Here is a 17,413-nt window from a genome sequence, read left to right on the forward strand (position 1 = left end):
GCATTTTTGAATTTGAATTTTTGAAGTTGTCCTTCGGATTGAAAACTTTCTGAAGGTTGTTCAAAACGATACATAACCTAGACTACGAAATGGCATCGTTTCCGTTGAATTTGGTGAAAGTGCTACTGAGGCGTCAACCTGCAGTAGCATTTTTGAATTCGTTATTACGAAAAACTGAATCGGATTCAAAACTTTTTAAAGGTTGTTCAAAACAATACGAAACCCATAGATCATCCTGGCATAGAAATTTTTCGAATTCAAAACAAGTGCTGCTATAGTAGCATTTTTGAATTTGAATTTTTGAAGTTGTCCTTCGGATTCAAAACTTTCTGAAGGTTGTTCAAACGATACATAACCTAGACTACGAAATGGCATCGTTTCCGTTGAATTTGGTGAAAGTGCTCCTGAGGCGTCAACCTGCAGTAGCATTTTTGAATTCGTTATTACGAAAAACTGAATCGGATTCAAAACTTTTTAAAGGTTGTTCAAAACTAAACAAAGCACATAGATCATCCTGGCATAGGAATTTTTCGAATTCAAAACAAGTGCTGCTATAGTAGCATTTTTGAATTTGAATTTTTGAAGTTGTCCTTCGGATTCAAAACTCTCTGAAGGTTGTTCAAAACGATACATAACCTAGACTACGAAATGGCATCATTTCCGTTGAATATGGTGAAAGTGCTCCTGAGCCGTCAACCTGTAGTAGCATTTTTGAATTCGTTATTACGAAAAACTCAATCGGATTCAAAACTTTTTAAAGGTTGTTCAAAACTATACAAAACCATAGATCATCCTGGCATAGAAATTTTTCGAATTCAAAACAAGTGCTGCTATAGTAGCATTTTTGAATTTGAATTTTTGAAGTTGTCCTTCGGATTCAAAACTTTCTGAAGGTTGTTCAAAACGATACATAACCTAGACTACGAAATGGCATCGTTTCCGTTGAATTTGGTGAAAGTGCTACTGAGGCGTCAACCTGTAGTAACATTTTTGAATTCGTTATTACGAAAAACTGAATCGGATTCAAAACTTTTTAAAGGTTGTTTAAAACTATACAAAACCCATAGATCATCCTGGCATAGGAATTTTTAAAATTCAAAACAAGTGCTGCTATAGTAGCATTTTTGAATTTGAATTTTTGAAGTTGTCCTTCGGATTCAAAACTTTCTGAAGGTTGTTCAAAACGATACATAACCTAGACTACGAAATGGCATCGTTTCCGTTGAATTTGGTGAAAGTGCTCCTGAGGCGTCAACCTGCAGTAGCACTTTTGAATTCTTTATTACGAAAAACTGAATCGGATTCAAAACTTTTTAAAGGTTGTTCAAAACTATACAAAACCCATAGATCATCCTGGCATATGACTTTTTCGAATTCAAAACAAGTGCTGCTATAGTAGCATTTTTGAATTTGAATTATTGAAGTTGTCCTTCGGATTCAAAACTCTCTGAAGGTTGTTCAAAACGATACATAACCTAGACTACGAAATGGCATCGTTTCCGTTGAATTTGGTGAAAGTGCTCCTGAGGCGTCAACCTGTAGTAGCATTTTTGAATTCGTTATTACGAAAAACTGAATCGGATTCAAAACTTTTTACAGGTTGTTCAAAACTATACAAAACCCATAGATCATCATGGCATAGGAATTTTTCGAATTCAAAATGGTGCTACTACAGGTTGACAGACATGAAAGGAAAACCAGTCTTTATTCCTACTTTATAGACAGTTTTTTAGTTGGAAGTTGGTGCAGCCAGTGCAACAACTCCATATCCAGGATACGGGTGATTGTTCAACTGGATCTGACCACTTTGGACAATGTTATGAGTACATATAAAGAGGAGAGAAAACTTGGGTATGGGTGTTCCTTGTAAGTGTCCCTATCAATTTTATCACATCATCACTCTTCGCGATTAGCCAAAAGTGGAAGAAATGCGAAGTCGAATGGAAGTTCATAAAGCAGTTTCTCAAGAATTGCTAATTGGAAGTACACGTAACAATTGTGATACAACAATCTTCAAATGGAAGTCTACCAAGCATTTGCTAAAGAATTGCGAATTGGATGTCCACATAACAGTTGTCATGCAACAATCGTCGAATGGAAGGCCACTAAGTAGTTGCTAAAGGTTTAGGAATTGGAAATCCATAAAGCAGTTTCCATAAAATCGTCGGTTACTATATAATTTTCAGTTAGTAGTCCACATTCATCGATTCGAAGTTTACATAGCAGCTGGAACATATTTGCTGGCTGGAAGTTCACAAAATAATTTTAAAATATGCTTCTTCCTTCCTTGAAAAGCCATATTGTCATTAGGAAGGATAAAAATGAAATGAGATTTCATAACTGCCGTCGATTTATTTTTAGTTTCGTGATTAACCCTTAGCTCACCTTCATGTGATACATTTTACGTACACACAAGGAAGAGAGGATATTCTACTTCTATACACTACAGCTACATCTAAACTACAATTGAAGAAGAATGTACACCACGACGGAACAAAATAAACAGAATTGAGAAAGTAACAATTGTGGAATTCTTTATTTATGCTTTCGAATGCTTCGTAAAGTAAGAAGTAGTCAATTGAACATGAGGAAACAATTTGTCTCGAGGAAAAACACGATACAGAAGACACGGGAATACAATTTTATGCAGAACATATCGAACAGGATGGAAAAGGCTCAGCGACGACCAAGACCCGTCCAGAGCCAATTGGGGTCATAGTGATTTGCGCCGCGCAGATCTGCTGGCTCGCCCATCGCCACGAAACTTCGGATCTTGTGGGATGGTCTGTGGTTCCTCAGGGCGTTCAGATAAGCGGCTGTGGCTGTAGGCCTTGCGTTCCTCTGAGCTGCTGGAAGAAAAAGAACGAAGTAGAATCTGGTACAATATGGTGCAGCTACGAGCAACAATCAGTGTTTCGAAGTAGCAGTTACATTTAAGGAATTCTTACTGTAGTAACGTTATCAACAGTTACTTTACGACATTTAAATTGAAGACTAAAATTGGTAAACGATGTAAGTGTCACAAGAATTCAAACACCGTGAAATGTGCCATGCTTTATAATGTGGTAAACGTGAAAAGTGGCTGGTAGCCCTCTAAGTAGTTCAAAGGGCGTGTAAAGAGGTCACAAGTGTGAACGTTCTTACGGGCTGATGTGCTGAACGATGCGATTTTACAACACTTTCGCTTTTGGCACTTACAACGTTTACCACTTTTAGTCCTCAATTGTCAACTTGAAAATTTGTAACGAGGAGGAAGACCTGAATTTGGAAATCCATTTCCAACTATGCGTCTTCTCTGGATGCTAAGGTGAAATAATTTTCTTGGAATCACCTAAGACAAGGAAGTTAGGCTTACTTGCATACTAAATTTAGAACACCCACGATTTACTGCAATTCGCCATTTCTAATTGAGCTTGAAGACTAAAGTGTTCCATCTTATTTTCTTGTTGTAGTAAAATTAATACATGAAAACTTATATTATACACCAGAGACATAAGTAAAACATAATGTAAATATTCATATATTTATATTATTATAATTAGTTATCATTGATTGTGTGTAATTTGTTTGCAAGAAAATTTCCAAAAGAAAGTAACTATAAAAGTAACTTACAGTTATTTTCAAGCACCAGTAACTGTAACTGAGTAACTTTTAAAATTAGTAACTGTAACTGTAACTCAGTTACTTTTTGAACCAAATAACTGTAACTCAGTTACTTCTTGAACCAAGTAACTTTTACTTTTACTTTTAAAAGGTAACTTTTCGAACACTAATAACAGTTATTTTTCGACTGACTGTAACTAGTCACTGTAATTCTGTTATTTTTTTTTTTAGCTAGAAACGAAATTAACGGTCACTTATATACTTACTTTTCTCTACAGCAATAAACCAAATTATGATTTGCTTACAAAATACAAGTTATAGGTTATGGAAAGTAAAGTAACTGTGCCTGAGTTGCATTTCAAAATGTGAACGTGATAACTTACACATTAAAGTAATTTTACGAGAAGTTAATTTACTTTTGACTGATGTGATTAGTTAATATATTTCTTATACTTAATACAGTACAATGAACGTCCACTATGTTAATATAGCTGCACCAAGGATGATTCGGCGAATGATATGTACAAGCCAGCCACACGTTTGCAGTCAGTTGTTACCAAACGTATGTTTCGTTAAAACATGGCGGTTGACGCGGCTGTTGCACGTGTCCCTCGACAAGGCAAGCAAATAATATCAATGAGCCATTCAAGCCCTCAGAGGGCAAATTCTTTTCCTCTCGACATCTGAAATACTGCTCCTCGTGTGTCGGCTGCTTTCCTCTCCCTTTCGCTGTGAATGTGGCAACCAACCGCACATTCGGATTTTAAGCGCTGATTTCAGCGCTTAAGCATTTTCATTCTGATATTCACCGATGGATTCAGCGCTGAATCCATCACATTCCTCCTCTTCCATCACAAACAGGGGCTGGTGCAAGCGGTGGATTTTAGGAATTGTGGGTAATTATAGTCTGCTAACGGTGAGCTACAAATGGCGTCAATGAGAACAATGGAAGTGAATTACGGGCTGGAAATCTACAGAATAAATGTGTGTGTTCTGCCACTGCGCTTGTAAGTAGAAATAAATCTTCCTCTTTCTTCGTACTATTCTTAGTTGTTCTTTTAAATTTATTCAACAACGGCATTTTCATAAAAACTGAAGCAACAGCCGAAACTGCAGACAAAAAGAGCAACTGTGGCCTCCATTTTGAAACAATTTGTGAAGAAAATTCGAACGTAAGTGATGCAATAGGCGATGACGTCAACTGAAGCACCAATGCTGAACTGATCGCTGAAAGTCCGAAGGTAGTGTATGTGTTCAAATTCCCCTCCCAAAGGGAACAGTGAGCTCTGGTTGGCAAAGAACAAAGCACGTGCTGTCTCCAGCGCTCGTCTTATTGGGTGAATGCATTCCAGCAGACGACAGACCACCGACTGGCGGGAGCGGTACCAGGATAAACATTCTGAAGTGCAATGACATGCTATTCAGGGTACTGACACTGTAACCAATTACCGTTCTCAAAACAGTTTCTTTCCTTTTCTTTTTAGAAAATTGACAACAGTTTTTTAAAGTGAATTTCATAAAATCTGTTTTCTATTTAAAATCGTTCTTTAGTTTAGGTTTTTCAAAACAGTTTTTTTCGGTTTGCACAAAAACTGGTTGTAATCAACTCTCTTTTTTGAATTTATGGCTCTTCTGTTGACCTTCACAATCTTCAGCAGTCTAACCCTTTCATCCACTTTCACTCTAAGACCAGACAGTGGCTTACTGTTGGAAATTATTTGCTCATTCATTCGTTCACGACGCACTTGTGATACTGTAGGCCCCGGAAAAACTGTCAATGTCGTAGTTCTGGAAGTGCTATCACCTGTTGTTTAGTTTCTAGTTCAAAGGCACTTAGATAAAGGAAATGAAAATATAATCTCAAGAGCAGAATGAATTAATTTATTTTGAGAACGTTCATGCAGTAAATAAAAATATCAAAAACTGGTGCTCTTGAAACATCCTTTCTAAGTGCTCAGGTAAAATTTGTTCTCAAAATAATCGTGACCAAAGTTATCCCAAAGCCTACACAGGCTTGGCGAGGAAATTACTCAAATTTCTTCAGGGCATACGATTACCTGAAGACACAGTCAGAACACACTTGAACCTTCTGTTTGTGCCATGCTATCACACGTATGATAGCTACTGTCTCTAATGAAGTAGGCGTTTAGCGTGTGTACTGTATAAAGCATGTTTTTCTCGCCCCATTTCTAAAGAAATACATGTTTATATGCAGCGTTACATTTAAACAAACTGCACAGGGAGTTACTTCTTTCACATTTAGAGATTTTTTTAAGTGAGAAATAATACAAACCAAATCAATCAATTCAAGAATCTACCATACCAATCTACAATCTCAAACATCAATGAGGCTTTAAGAACCCCCGACCTTAATCCTATTGAAAACCTTTGGGATGAAAGTAATATAATACGGTATTTTAACTTGGCTATTTTAAACGCTTTTAAAGAGAGAAAGCAGATACAGATTTCGAACCTAGGAACCGTGGATATATAACGCATTAGTCTAACCATTCCGCTATCGCGGCTGGCTGGCACAAATGAATTTATGCTATACACACACACATTTTTATCTTAACAATGCTATTAGGGTTATATAAATTATTACACAGCCATATTACAATTATAAACACGCTTCCAAAAGTTTTGCACGCGACGCTAAAATCAACAAAAATTGAAAAGAATTGCTTCGATTAACACAAAATTGCACATGAAGGTAGCAAATGTGTTTATACATTAAGGAAAACAAGAATTGTGTACAAAGACGATAAAAATATTTACTTTTCGTAAGTTATATGATGACGTCACATTTGGGACATTAACATAATGATGTTTAAAGGCAAACAAACCAAACCAAACTTACAGTAATATGGTATGTGACCAAAACAAAACTTACATTAATTTGGTATGTGACAACCCCGGACCTTCACACAAACTTTACAACGATTTTCCATGCTTTCAAGGAGGTGATCAACCATCGCAGATGCGAGCAATGGCCATTCCTCCATTAGGTCAGTTTCCAACTTTCTGAGACTGGCTGGAGGAGGTAAACGGGCAGGGACAGCACGCCCGAGGGCATCCTAAAGGTTTTTGATGGGATTAAGGTCGGGGGAATACGCCGGCCACTCCATACGAGAAATGCCCTCACTTTCCAGGTACTCGTCAACGATGTTGGCTCGATGGGGACGGGCATTATCGTCCATAAGGAGGAATTCAGGACCAACTTCTGCAGCGTAGAGCCTCACAATGGGGTCTAGGACTTCATCCCGATACCGCGGAGCTGTCACAGAACCGCCTTTAAAGATGTGCAGTTCGGTGCGATATCCAATTGAAATTCCAACCCACACCATGACGCTGCCACCTCTGAATGAGTGATGTTCGATGATGTTCTTGGCCTGATTGCGTGTGCCTCGTTCTCTCCAGACCATTACATGCTTGTCATCTGATTCCAGGGCAAATCTGGACTCGTCCGTGAACAGGACGTTGCACCAATCTGAGATAGCCCAATTGACATGTTGACGACACCATTTTAATCTTGCTCCTCTGGCTTGGACGGTTAGTGCAACACAAACACTTGGTACTCGGACGTACAATCCCTTCATGTGGAGCCTTCGGTGCACAGCACTAGCAGATATTGTCTTACCAAGTGCCGCTGCAACCATGGATGTAACAGTTGTGGAGGTCGCTCGTCGATTCCGCTTGGCTACTATAGCAATATATCAATCATCAGAGGTGGCGGTAACCCTTGGACGACCGGACACAGGTCTCCGGACAACTGTTTGACTTGTTTGAAATTGTTTCCATAATCGAGAAATTAAGGAATGATCAACGCCAAAGAGAATAGCGACATCTTTGATTGACTGTCCTGCTTCAATGCGTCCGACAGCACGCCAGCGCTTACTATCTGTCATTCGTCTCCTTTCAGCCATAGAAACACGAATATTATCAAAAATAATCCTACAAAAGTTAAAAACACTTCGTATCAGCTTATAAATGCACCTCAAATTCTTCAGAATACTGGCATCTTCAATGAAAGTGTGATGATTCTTGCACGAAATCCTCGCTTTTATGCTATTTCAAGAGCACAGATTAAGCACCTAGGTACAGATGATTCACTCTTTGCTTACAAAAGGGAAGCTACACATAAAAAGTGACATCTACATCCGCAGCGATTTTCATCCACTCAAATTCAAATATGCTTTCGAAAATTTGCATTGCGTGCTTAACTTTTGGAAGGCAGTGTACAATAAAGCATGCTTTAGAAGAGGGGAAACTAACACACTATCGCCATTTAAATACTTAAAATATTCTAGACTGAAACTCTATGTCCTAGAACTTCTAGCGTCACTATACACCTTCTTTGTTGGTTGATGCATCTCAACAAAAAAAGAAGATAACACGAAGTGACAAAGAGACGACACGTATGATTTTCTGAACATGCTGTACTAACATAAGCTAATGTCATACTTCCGGTGTCGGTCTCTTTCTTGTTCTAGCGGCAATTCAAGAGGCCGCTCACCTCTTCGTCTGCAGCCGCGATATCTGCCTTTACCTGGGTTCTCCCTTCCGCCGGAGAGGTCAGTGAGGAGCCCCTCCCGCTCCCCCTCGGGCAACGCCTCCAGGCTGTCCAGGTTGCCTCGCAGGCTATCGAAGAATTGCTGCATGTTGCTCAGAACCCCTGCAAAGTAAAAGAGGCGGGTGTTACAAGGCGTGCACATTGGCATTACCACAATTATATACAGACATATAGTGAAAGTTAAACGTGCACGTTGCACCGTGCCACGGAGGCGAATTTAGGGGCCGCAACTATTTTTGGAGGTGATGTGATCAGCACCACGCTCTGGCCCTCTTTACTCCCTCCCCCCAAGTACCCATTTTATTTTAGCCTGGACGAACCCGCCCCCCGAGTTAATTGATTGATTGATTGGTATTTTATTTTGGCTAATTTGCGAAAATGGCGATGAATGATGATGTGATTAAATTGATGAATGGACACTCACAAACAGCCATGCTCAGGCCGGGTTTCGAACCCGCGACCCCTGGCGTCGTGTAGCGCGATGTGATAACCACTCCGTTACTGCCCCCCCCCAAGAGTTAAGAATTAACAAATGCCTCCCCGAGGGCGTTGTGCTATCGTCGTCGCCTTGTAATCAAGGGGTCCCGGGCTCGATACTCGGTAGAGGCATATACACATAGTGGTTCGGATCCCACTTTAAACTGTAAGTCCAGTCCCGATTAGCCTTACTGTACATAAAGTGGACTTAAACACCAACTCAATCAATCAATCAATCAATTAAAAATTAACAACTAATAGAGGCTAATAAACTTCCTACAACTCCCAATTAGTAACTTTGTCAAACTGAAATCCCTAATCTAATAACTCTTTTATCTCATTTTATACTCTATACTAGTATTAACCCCTTTTTACTAATCTGTTCTCTCTCATTAATAATTGTAGATCTAACACAGTAACCTAGATTAATGTACATTTTAACCCTACTAACACTTTTCTATGTAAACCAATCAATGATAATTCTGAACGCCGAATAATCATTGGTCATTGTTCTGGTATGATATGTAAAAAATGGAAAATACAAATAAAGGATAAAGAACAAAGATAAACGGGGGAATCCGCATTCTCGCGAAACTGACGTTCAGGTATAAGGAAACGGGACAATAGCGCATACCTCAAAAAGAAAAAAACAACCCTAGAGCCGATTTAATCAGAGATATGGCCGGAAAAATTCCCATCTGAGATCACTCGTACCGGAATCGAATCCCTGTGTCCAGCGTGGCTGTCTGAAGCTCTACCGACTAGACCACCGCACACATACACACACACCACATTATAATATCCAAATGTTTGCAAAAGTCGCAAGACATGTACGATTATTGCACAACCGTATCTATTCTTATACATGTTCATGGTTAAAGACATACAAATAGTATTTAGAAGCCTAATATCATGTTACTGCAATGTAATTCAATGTCGCGAATGTAGTGAAATAACAAATTAAATGTGAGATTCATATTGATCATGTTTGGTTGTCAGTTTATAGTTGGCCAATAAGATAAAGACACCAAAACACGCGTATTTTATCTACTTTCGTTTTGAAAGAGGCTTTTGTGGTTATTTATTTATGTTTTTTATTTATTTTTTTATATGTAAATACATGTCATGGCATATTATTATATGGGACGTGCTGGGTGACCTTTCAGATAACACTCAAATGCCAGACTCTCTTCCACTTAGTACACTGTGGTAAGTGTATTCATGCAAGTAAACAAGGCTCTGACGCCTGGACCTACAGCCTATGTATTCCTGTGTTTTGTCATTATGGGTGCCCTTTTATTTGGTTAGACCTGTCGACCATTATGTTTTTGTTAAGGAGCTTGTCCAGTTGTTGTGTGACGGGTACAAACAGCAGAAGTACCGATGGGCCCATCACATATCAAAATTAAAAGTAAAATAATACGAGTGTTTGCATGAAGTGTTCGTGCGTCTAGAGATTAGAAGTTCTTTATTTCGGGATCATCAAAGTTTCCTGAGTCTTATGCAACCTACTGCACGGATGTTGGGCGTGTTGCGGAAAATCAGGCTCTTCTGTAAGGAGTTAAGAACTATTCTGGTTGAAATGCATCGCCTCTCGTTCCTTGCGTCTACTGGGAAAAGACAAAGCGTAGAGACGAAAAAACATGTAAAAGTAGTCTATTTCGTATCTTTATCTATTGTATTCTGATTGCGGGCTGGTTTACAAAAGAGCCAGAACAAAATTTTAGTTCCAGTCCGCTTTAGAGACTTCTTTGTTTGGGAAACGATAAACATCAAATTTAGTAGTAGTAGCAGTGGATTAATTATATTTACCGGAGAGTTTTTCTCTTTGTAAAGTCTGCACTATGTATGAATATTTTAATAAAGTTGTACGCAAAAAAGGAAGCAAGAGAAGTACAGTAACACCAGAGAAATTAATTCCCCTCAAGAGTTCCATTTCAAAAACATGTTCAATAATTTCCCCTTTCAATTCTTTTGTCATTTCCTTCCCTTTCTCGCTCTATAATACGCATGATGTATTTAAATATGTTCTCTCTTGAACAAGACATTAATTTTTCAGGGGCCACTTTGAAACCAGTGCGTATACTTTTCTTTCTTAACAAATATGAGTATTTTCACTATTCTCGAGTACAGGCGTGTTCATGGACAAGTGCCGCTGGTAATAAAAGAAGAAAAAATATGAATAGACTGTCCGCTGAAACACGTTTTTTTTTTCCACGTGGTTGCGTAAAGATGGAAGTTACTTGAATGCAAAATGAATGATTTTTCCTCAGCTTTGGTAAGAGAAAATGCATTAAGATCTACTGCTGTGCTCATTCCAAGACTATTGTTTATTGATTTCGTTTATTTCACTTCGCTTCTATGCGACTTTTGGCTAATCGCGAAGATGGGGGTGAGTGATTATGTGATGAAATTGATGAATGAACACTCACAAATACCCATGTCCAGGCCGGGATTCGAACCCGGGACCCCTGGCGTCGTAGCGCGATGTGCATTCCAAGACTATCACACTGTACTTAGTACTTTTCTTTTGGCAAGAGTGTTTACATTATGAAGTAGTTTAATAAAATATTGGTAGAATTACAAATAAGCATATTACATTTTTATGTCTTCTGCTACTATTTTAATTATGATTTCAAGACCGTAATATAGTTCACAAGAATAAATGATCGGTTTAGTCATCCATTCACCAATGGAATAGGTCTCGCATTAAATTTTAACCAATCCCTTATAGTTGACCACTAATTAACATATTACAATTTTATTGAAGCTCATTACACTAAAGTATATACATGAATATTGTTTGCTCAAAACCTTGCCAAACGTTCATAAAATTTCTTTCAATTCCACTATTTGCATTTTGACTTGTGGTTTAAAATTAGATACAACTAGGGCTGAAACGTTGCTGGTGTATGGTTTTCACACCAATTGCAAGCATAAATATACCAGAGTTTTCCTTTAACATATTAAAAAATTACACCAGAATTCCACGTGATACGCTTCCACGGAGTCTAATTATCCTGGAAGTTATACACAGTTTAACACATAAGGAATTTTTGTATTCTGGAGAAATACCCACCAATACTTTCAATAACCTTGGTTATATTTTTCAAGTATCGGTATAGGGAATCGGAAAGAGTATCAGTATCTGTATTAGTATCGGTTGAAAGTGTATCGGTCCCAGGTTCGATACCCGATGAAGGCACATTGCACAGTTATTCGGATCCCTCTTTAAACTGTAGCTCGAGTTCCGATTATCCTCTCTGTGCATAAAGTGGACTTAAAACAACAATGCAATTCGAACACACACTTGTTCAATGACGATTAAAACTATTTCCGAAACATTTCCAAAGCCCCCCTCTTTTCAGTACGCTGCGGTCCCCACTTCGGATATTTATTTGCCAGTAATGTAAAGGCCAGGAAACAGACTCAGAAGCACGCCTGTAAATCATCACGCGGTGAAGGACTAATGATCGATCATGTTAACGAATTCTCGGATGAACTCCTGCAACGTTACGCCCAAGACACATGTTCGACATTTCGCAAACAGACTGGAGAACGCAAACAAAACGGCTTATACAAGGGACAGAGACGGACCCAAGTGCTGTTTTACAACCTCCTCAAATGGCTTTCTAATTTAGTTAAGAGACCGTTCAATTCACTCAGAGGAAGTGAACGTGTGAGGGAAAGGTGCAAGTATAATAAAAACACGCACTGTGGCGGAAGAAATTAAATAAGTCATACGTGGAAATATGGAACGGAGAACATCCATGTGGCTTCTTCCTGACGTTTATGGGAGTACAAAAATATTCATTTAATATTGCTACCCAACCCCGCCTCTTTTCCGGGTGCGTAAATATTTGTATTTCTCCTCTCACGAGAAAGAACATTTTGTTTTCTCATCAAGGTAAAGGGACCGACATTTTAACGTTATGGAATGAAATTTCCCGATACTCTCTAGTCATGTTCGGTTACTTCACGTTGTGAAAATATGGCTAAGATGTTTCATGATCTCCAAAACTCGAAATTTAAAAATAAATGTAACGATACCCATGCGTGCGAGGCTCCTCAATAAATGAGGAACATATTTAAGGGAGACAGGGGCGTACTTTAGTTGGAGAGAAGCGCCCACTAATAAATGAAACACATATTTAAGGGGGACAGGGGCATATTTTAGGAGGGAAGAGGGGGAGAAACGCTCCTCGATGAACGAGAAACATATTTAAGGGGGAAATAGGCGTACTTTAGTGAGGGGAGAAGTGACCTTCAAACAATGGAATCTCAATAAATAAGACATAATGGGGGTGAAGCGCGTAGTTTAGATACTGGTGACTGAAAGTTGTACTTTAATAATACTGACATCACATTATCAAAATTATAATTATTGAACGTATATGTCCAAGAGCGAACTGGCAGAGTGGCATGTGAAGCCCCGTAGATTTAACTCGTTGACCACCAATCTTAATGTACAACTTCAGCGCCAACATGGATTCATGGGTTTGGGGAGGGCAGGAGGAACTTTTATTTCTTAACTTTTCATGTTTTAAAGTGACTCCCGCGTGGCAGTCAGACTCCATAAGAACTACACAGCCATGGCTTCCATATAGTAAAGTGGTTTAATTTGAGTCAAACTGAAGCCAGGTTACAGGCAATAAAACATAACAAAGCTAAGTAGCTTTTCTTACATCGCATCTCACTTCAAAACGTATCTCTATTGAGGTTAATCGCGGCGACGAAGATGAACTATGATTAGATTTTAAAAGATGAAAGATCCAAGAACGTCCGTTAGAGAGCACTGAACAGTCACACTGGGTCTACGATTCACAACATAGACATTCTCTAAATTTAACCGCCGCACACAAGAAGAAGTTGTTAATGAAAGGGGAAGCAATATTTTTTTGACACTACTGGAAGCAATTTATTTCCCACGCGGGACTATAATTCTAAGGAGCTGAGCAAAATCAAAACTCCCCAAGTGGGAGAGAGGGGTATAGGGCTTCAGGGTGAAATCACGATATGGTGGCTTAAAGCTCATTAAAAAAAGCGTATCCCGCGAGAAACATAATCGGGCAGAGATTCGACCCGCAGGCGAGAACTAACGCAAGCACGGCTTTTTGTGGAAAGCGACGATCAAAGATTAACGCTCCCAAATGCAATTAAACGTCACAGGAACGCGATTCAGAACCGACAAAAAAGAGGCAGTGCTTTCAGTGTGAGGAGAAAGTGACGTTGAAAAGATGACGTATCGCCCAAAATTTACATCGTGTGCGATAAATCGGCTACAATTTTTAATAGGAACTGAATCCGGAGGAGCAACTTTACATAAAAAACTCTAGCATAAAAGTATAATTATTGTTGGAGTCCAAACTTCAATGATCGATAATTTCATTGCATTTTATGCAGTGTGTAATATATACTAGAGGTGTTATCCCATGTGAACCTATGTTGCACTCAACAATCTGCCAATAACAATGTTGTTTTTACTGACGAAGTATTTGTATTTTACTTATTCTACGTTATTTTCTACCTATTTAGGTTAATCGCAACTACAAGAATGGATGACGTACTTGAAGAAGGAACAAACGAAAAATAACTCCCGTGTCGAAACAAGGACTCGAATCCAGAACATTTGGTGGTGGGACTTCGAATCGAATATTCAACTTCGTCGGCTATTGAGGGGGCTAACGAAAAGTATTTGCTTCACTTAATCTTACGTTTCATCAAATGTTATTCCTACAAAATGCAATGGCTATAGCAAATATACTGTTGTTCGTTTTATGTAAAGGCAGGCCTTTGGAAAACTTTAGTTTCTATGGTGAAAGATTACGATATCTATGTCTCGTAACCACTTGAGCCTCTTTTTGATAGTTTGTGCTTTAAATTCCATATATTATCATATTTACAATTGTTGATTCTTTTTTATTTTCATTTATGTAAGGTTCTTGACGTGTAATTTCTATGTAACCAAGCAATTTTATTTGTCAGAGAAACAAGAAGAGAGAGAAAGAATGGGGAGAATAGATGGAGGGTAATAAAGATTCAAGGTTTCTTGAGTACCTAGTCTTACCATAAATACTGTCCCAAAGTTGTAAGTAAATAGACACAAAATGGTGAGAGATATTTTAATATCAGAATAACATGAGGTGCATGGATGCATTATGAACCAAAATCACAAATAATTATTCGAAATGGCCACCTTTAGCACTGACACACTTCTGAAGTCTTCGTGGCCACTCATCAATGGAATTACGCAACACATCAAGTGGAAACTCCGCAGCTGCCTTCTGAAGAGACCGCTTTAAACTGTCAATATTGGGATGTCTTTTCTTGCAAGCCATCTCCTGAAGCTTGGACCACAATTTGTAGTCCAAAGGGTTTAAGTCTGGACTGGCAGAGGGCCAATCTGACGTGGAAATGAAGTCTGGAACATTTGCCTCCAACCACTGCTGAGTGGTGCGTGCTTTGTGTGCTGGGGCTGAGTCCTGCTGGAAGCTCCAGTTCTCTCCATGGAAGATGGTGTCGGTAAGATTCTTGCACAGTTTCTCAAGCACTGTCTGCTGGTACACTTTGGCTGAAGTTTTGACCCCCTTTTCACAAAAATGGAGATCCGTTGTGCCCTCGTAGCTCACACCCCACCACACCATGACTGATGCAGGATGGTGACCCCTCTGGATCCTGGGGGCCTTGTCAGCAGCTTCCCGAGAGGATTTGGCTTACACCCTGTCATTTTGAGCATTGAAAGTCTCCTCAACACTGAACATTTTTTCATCAGTGAAAAGGATTTGACGGTGCCCATTTGCCGCGTAACGCTGAAGTAATCGCTTTGATTTCCGGAGCCTCTGGAGCTTCAGTTCACTTGTCAAGGGATGTCCTTTGCGTCGTTTGTAGGCATGGAGTCCCAGGTCACTGAGTAACGTACGAGACATCGACATTTTTTAAATCTTTTGCTCACGAGCCATCACTGACTGTTTCCGTACTGGATTTCGTCGCACTCGTGCTGCCACTGCTTTCACAAGTTCTGGTGTTCGTACTGTGCGTGGTCTTCCTTGCCGTTGGCGATCTTTAACAGTACCAGTCTCAACAAAGCGCTGGATAGTACGGTACACAAATTTCTTGGAGATTTTCAGCTTCTGGAGGGTTTAGAAAATCTCCCCTGGTGATTTGCCTACCTTGTGCAACGCTACCACGGCCACACGATTTTCGTACTCACCCCATTCCATCTTCAACACTTACAACAGACACCTTTCCACTTGACCAGCTTAACAAGCAATGACTCACGCTTCACGCTACCGCTCTTGCCGTCTCTCGTTTGTACGGGTGGAAGTACAGCCACCCTCAAACGTTGGGACAGTATTTATGGTAAGACTAGGTAGATCCTTGATATGCAGGTTAATATCATTCGAAGAATAAGACAAGACAACTACACGTAGTACACATTGCAACCGAAATCTGGACGTAAGTCCGAAACGTTAACCGACATACAATATGTAACTCAACCGAAAATATGACAACAGAATATGCCTCCTTATAGTGTTCTTTTCTCCTTTCCCAGGCCAACTAAGTAACAATGGGATAATGCCTGGGCCGTATAATGATAGATGGAAAGAAAATTAAACCTAGGGAAAAGGACAGAAAGGATAGATATAAAGGAAAGAGGAGAAACAGATAGAGAGAGGGAGAGAGGGCGAGAGAGAAATAGAGAGCGAGAGAGCGAAGGTATGAGAAAGAATAACGAGAAAAAAGGAAATTAGGGTAGAGAAGAGGGAGAGATGGAAAGCGAAAACGGAAAAGAAAGTGAAAACACAATAAGTAAAGCGGAGCCAAAATAACAGGGGGAGAAAGGAAAAAGAAGTAGAGAGAAAGAGAGAGAGAGAGAGATAGACAGAGACAGAGAAAAAAGTAGATAAAGAATAAAGAGAGAAATGGAAGAGAATGAATGAGAAAGGGGGAAATAAATTAAATGAGAATGAACTGAGAGAGAGAGAGAGAGAGAAAGAGAGACAGAGAGAGAGTGAGAGAGAGAGAGTGTGTGTGTGTGAGAGAGAGAGAGAGAGTGTGTGTGTGTGTGTGAGAGAGAGAGAGAGAGAGAGAGAGAGAGAGAGAGAGAGAGAGAGAGAGAGAGAGAGAGAGAAAGAGAGGGAGAAAAAATAATAAACCGAGAAAAGGGTGGGAACCAGAATAACTAAAACTAAGAAGAAACAACAAAGATGAAAAAGAAGTAGAGAGAGCAAGAGATAAAGAATAAAGAGAGAGAGAGGGAGAAAGGAAATTAGGATAAAGAAGACGAAGAAAGGGAATGTTAAAATTGACAATAAATAAAATGAGAATGGAGATAATAGGAGAGCGAGAGAGGGAGATAGGAGGAGGAGGAGGAGAGGAAAGAGAAAAATGTATGTGACTATAAACAGCAATGTCAATGACTGAATGACGACACATGGGCATTTTTACATATTGCTTGATTCGTTACGGAAAAAAAGACCAGATAAGCAAGCTCACGCTCTGCGTGTATTGCAAAACACAACAGAAAGAAGAATGCTAATGTGTCGAGCAATTAGCACCAGGCTAAGGAAAAAGTTAACGCGCGACACCTGTTGATTGCAAGCTTGTATACGCCACATTGCGCGCCGTGTTTTCCCCTGAAATCATACGGTGTTGTAATTCCTCCCCCGCCCAATCCAGGGAGTAACTTTTTCCCTCCCATTTAATAAACACTTCTGATAATGAGTTCGTACTGCATGGATTGATACTGTTATTATCCCC

At 39.4% G+C, this 17,413-nt stretch overlaps 1 protein-coding gene across 6 annotated transcripts in view; it reads right to left on the minus strand.

Annotated features, from left to right (window-relative positions):
* Nucleotides 1-2,515: 2,515 nt before the first annotated feature.
* The window catches only part of LOC146002637 (uncharacterized), a 113,971-nt gene continuing 99,073 nt past the window's right edge, over nucleotides 2,516-17,413 (minus strand). For 4 of the 6 annotated variants that reach the window (XM_083140677.1, XM_083140983.1, XM_083140716.1 and 1 more), the window contains 2 exons: nucleotides 8,051-8,278; nucleotides 2,516-2,846 (listed from right to left, as the gene is read on the minus strand). In XM_083140677.1, coding sequence (XP_082996803.1) covers nucleotides 2,677-2,846; nucleotides 8,051-8,278 — 398 coding nt within the window. In that variant the 3' untranslated portion in view covers nucleotides 2,516-2,676. Of the gene's footprint in view, nucleotides 2,850-8,050; nucleotides 8,279-17,413 lie in introns of all 6 variants that reach the window. The other 2 variants (XM_083140890.1, XM_083140801.1) reach the window with 2 other exon arrangements.

Source organism: Lepisma saccharinum, chromosome 1 (assembly GCF_977018435.1).
Source record: "Lepisma saccharinum chromosome 1, izLepSacc3.1, whole genome shotgun sequence".
NCBI lineage: Eukaryota > Metazoa > Arthropoda > Insecta > Zygentoma > Lepismatidae > Lepisma > Lepisma saccharinum.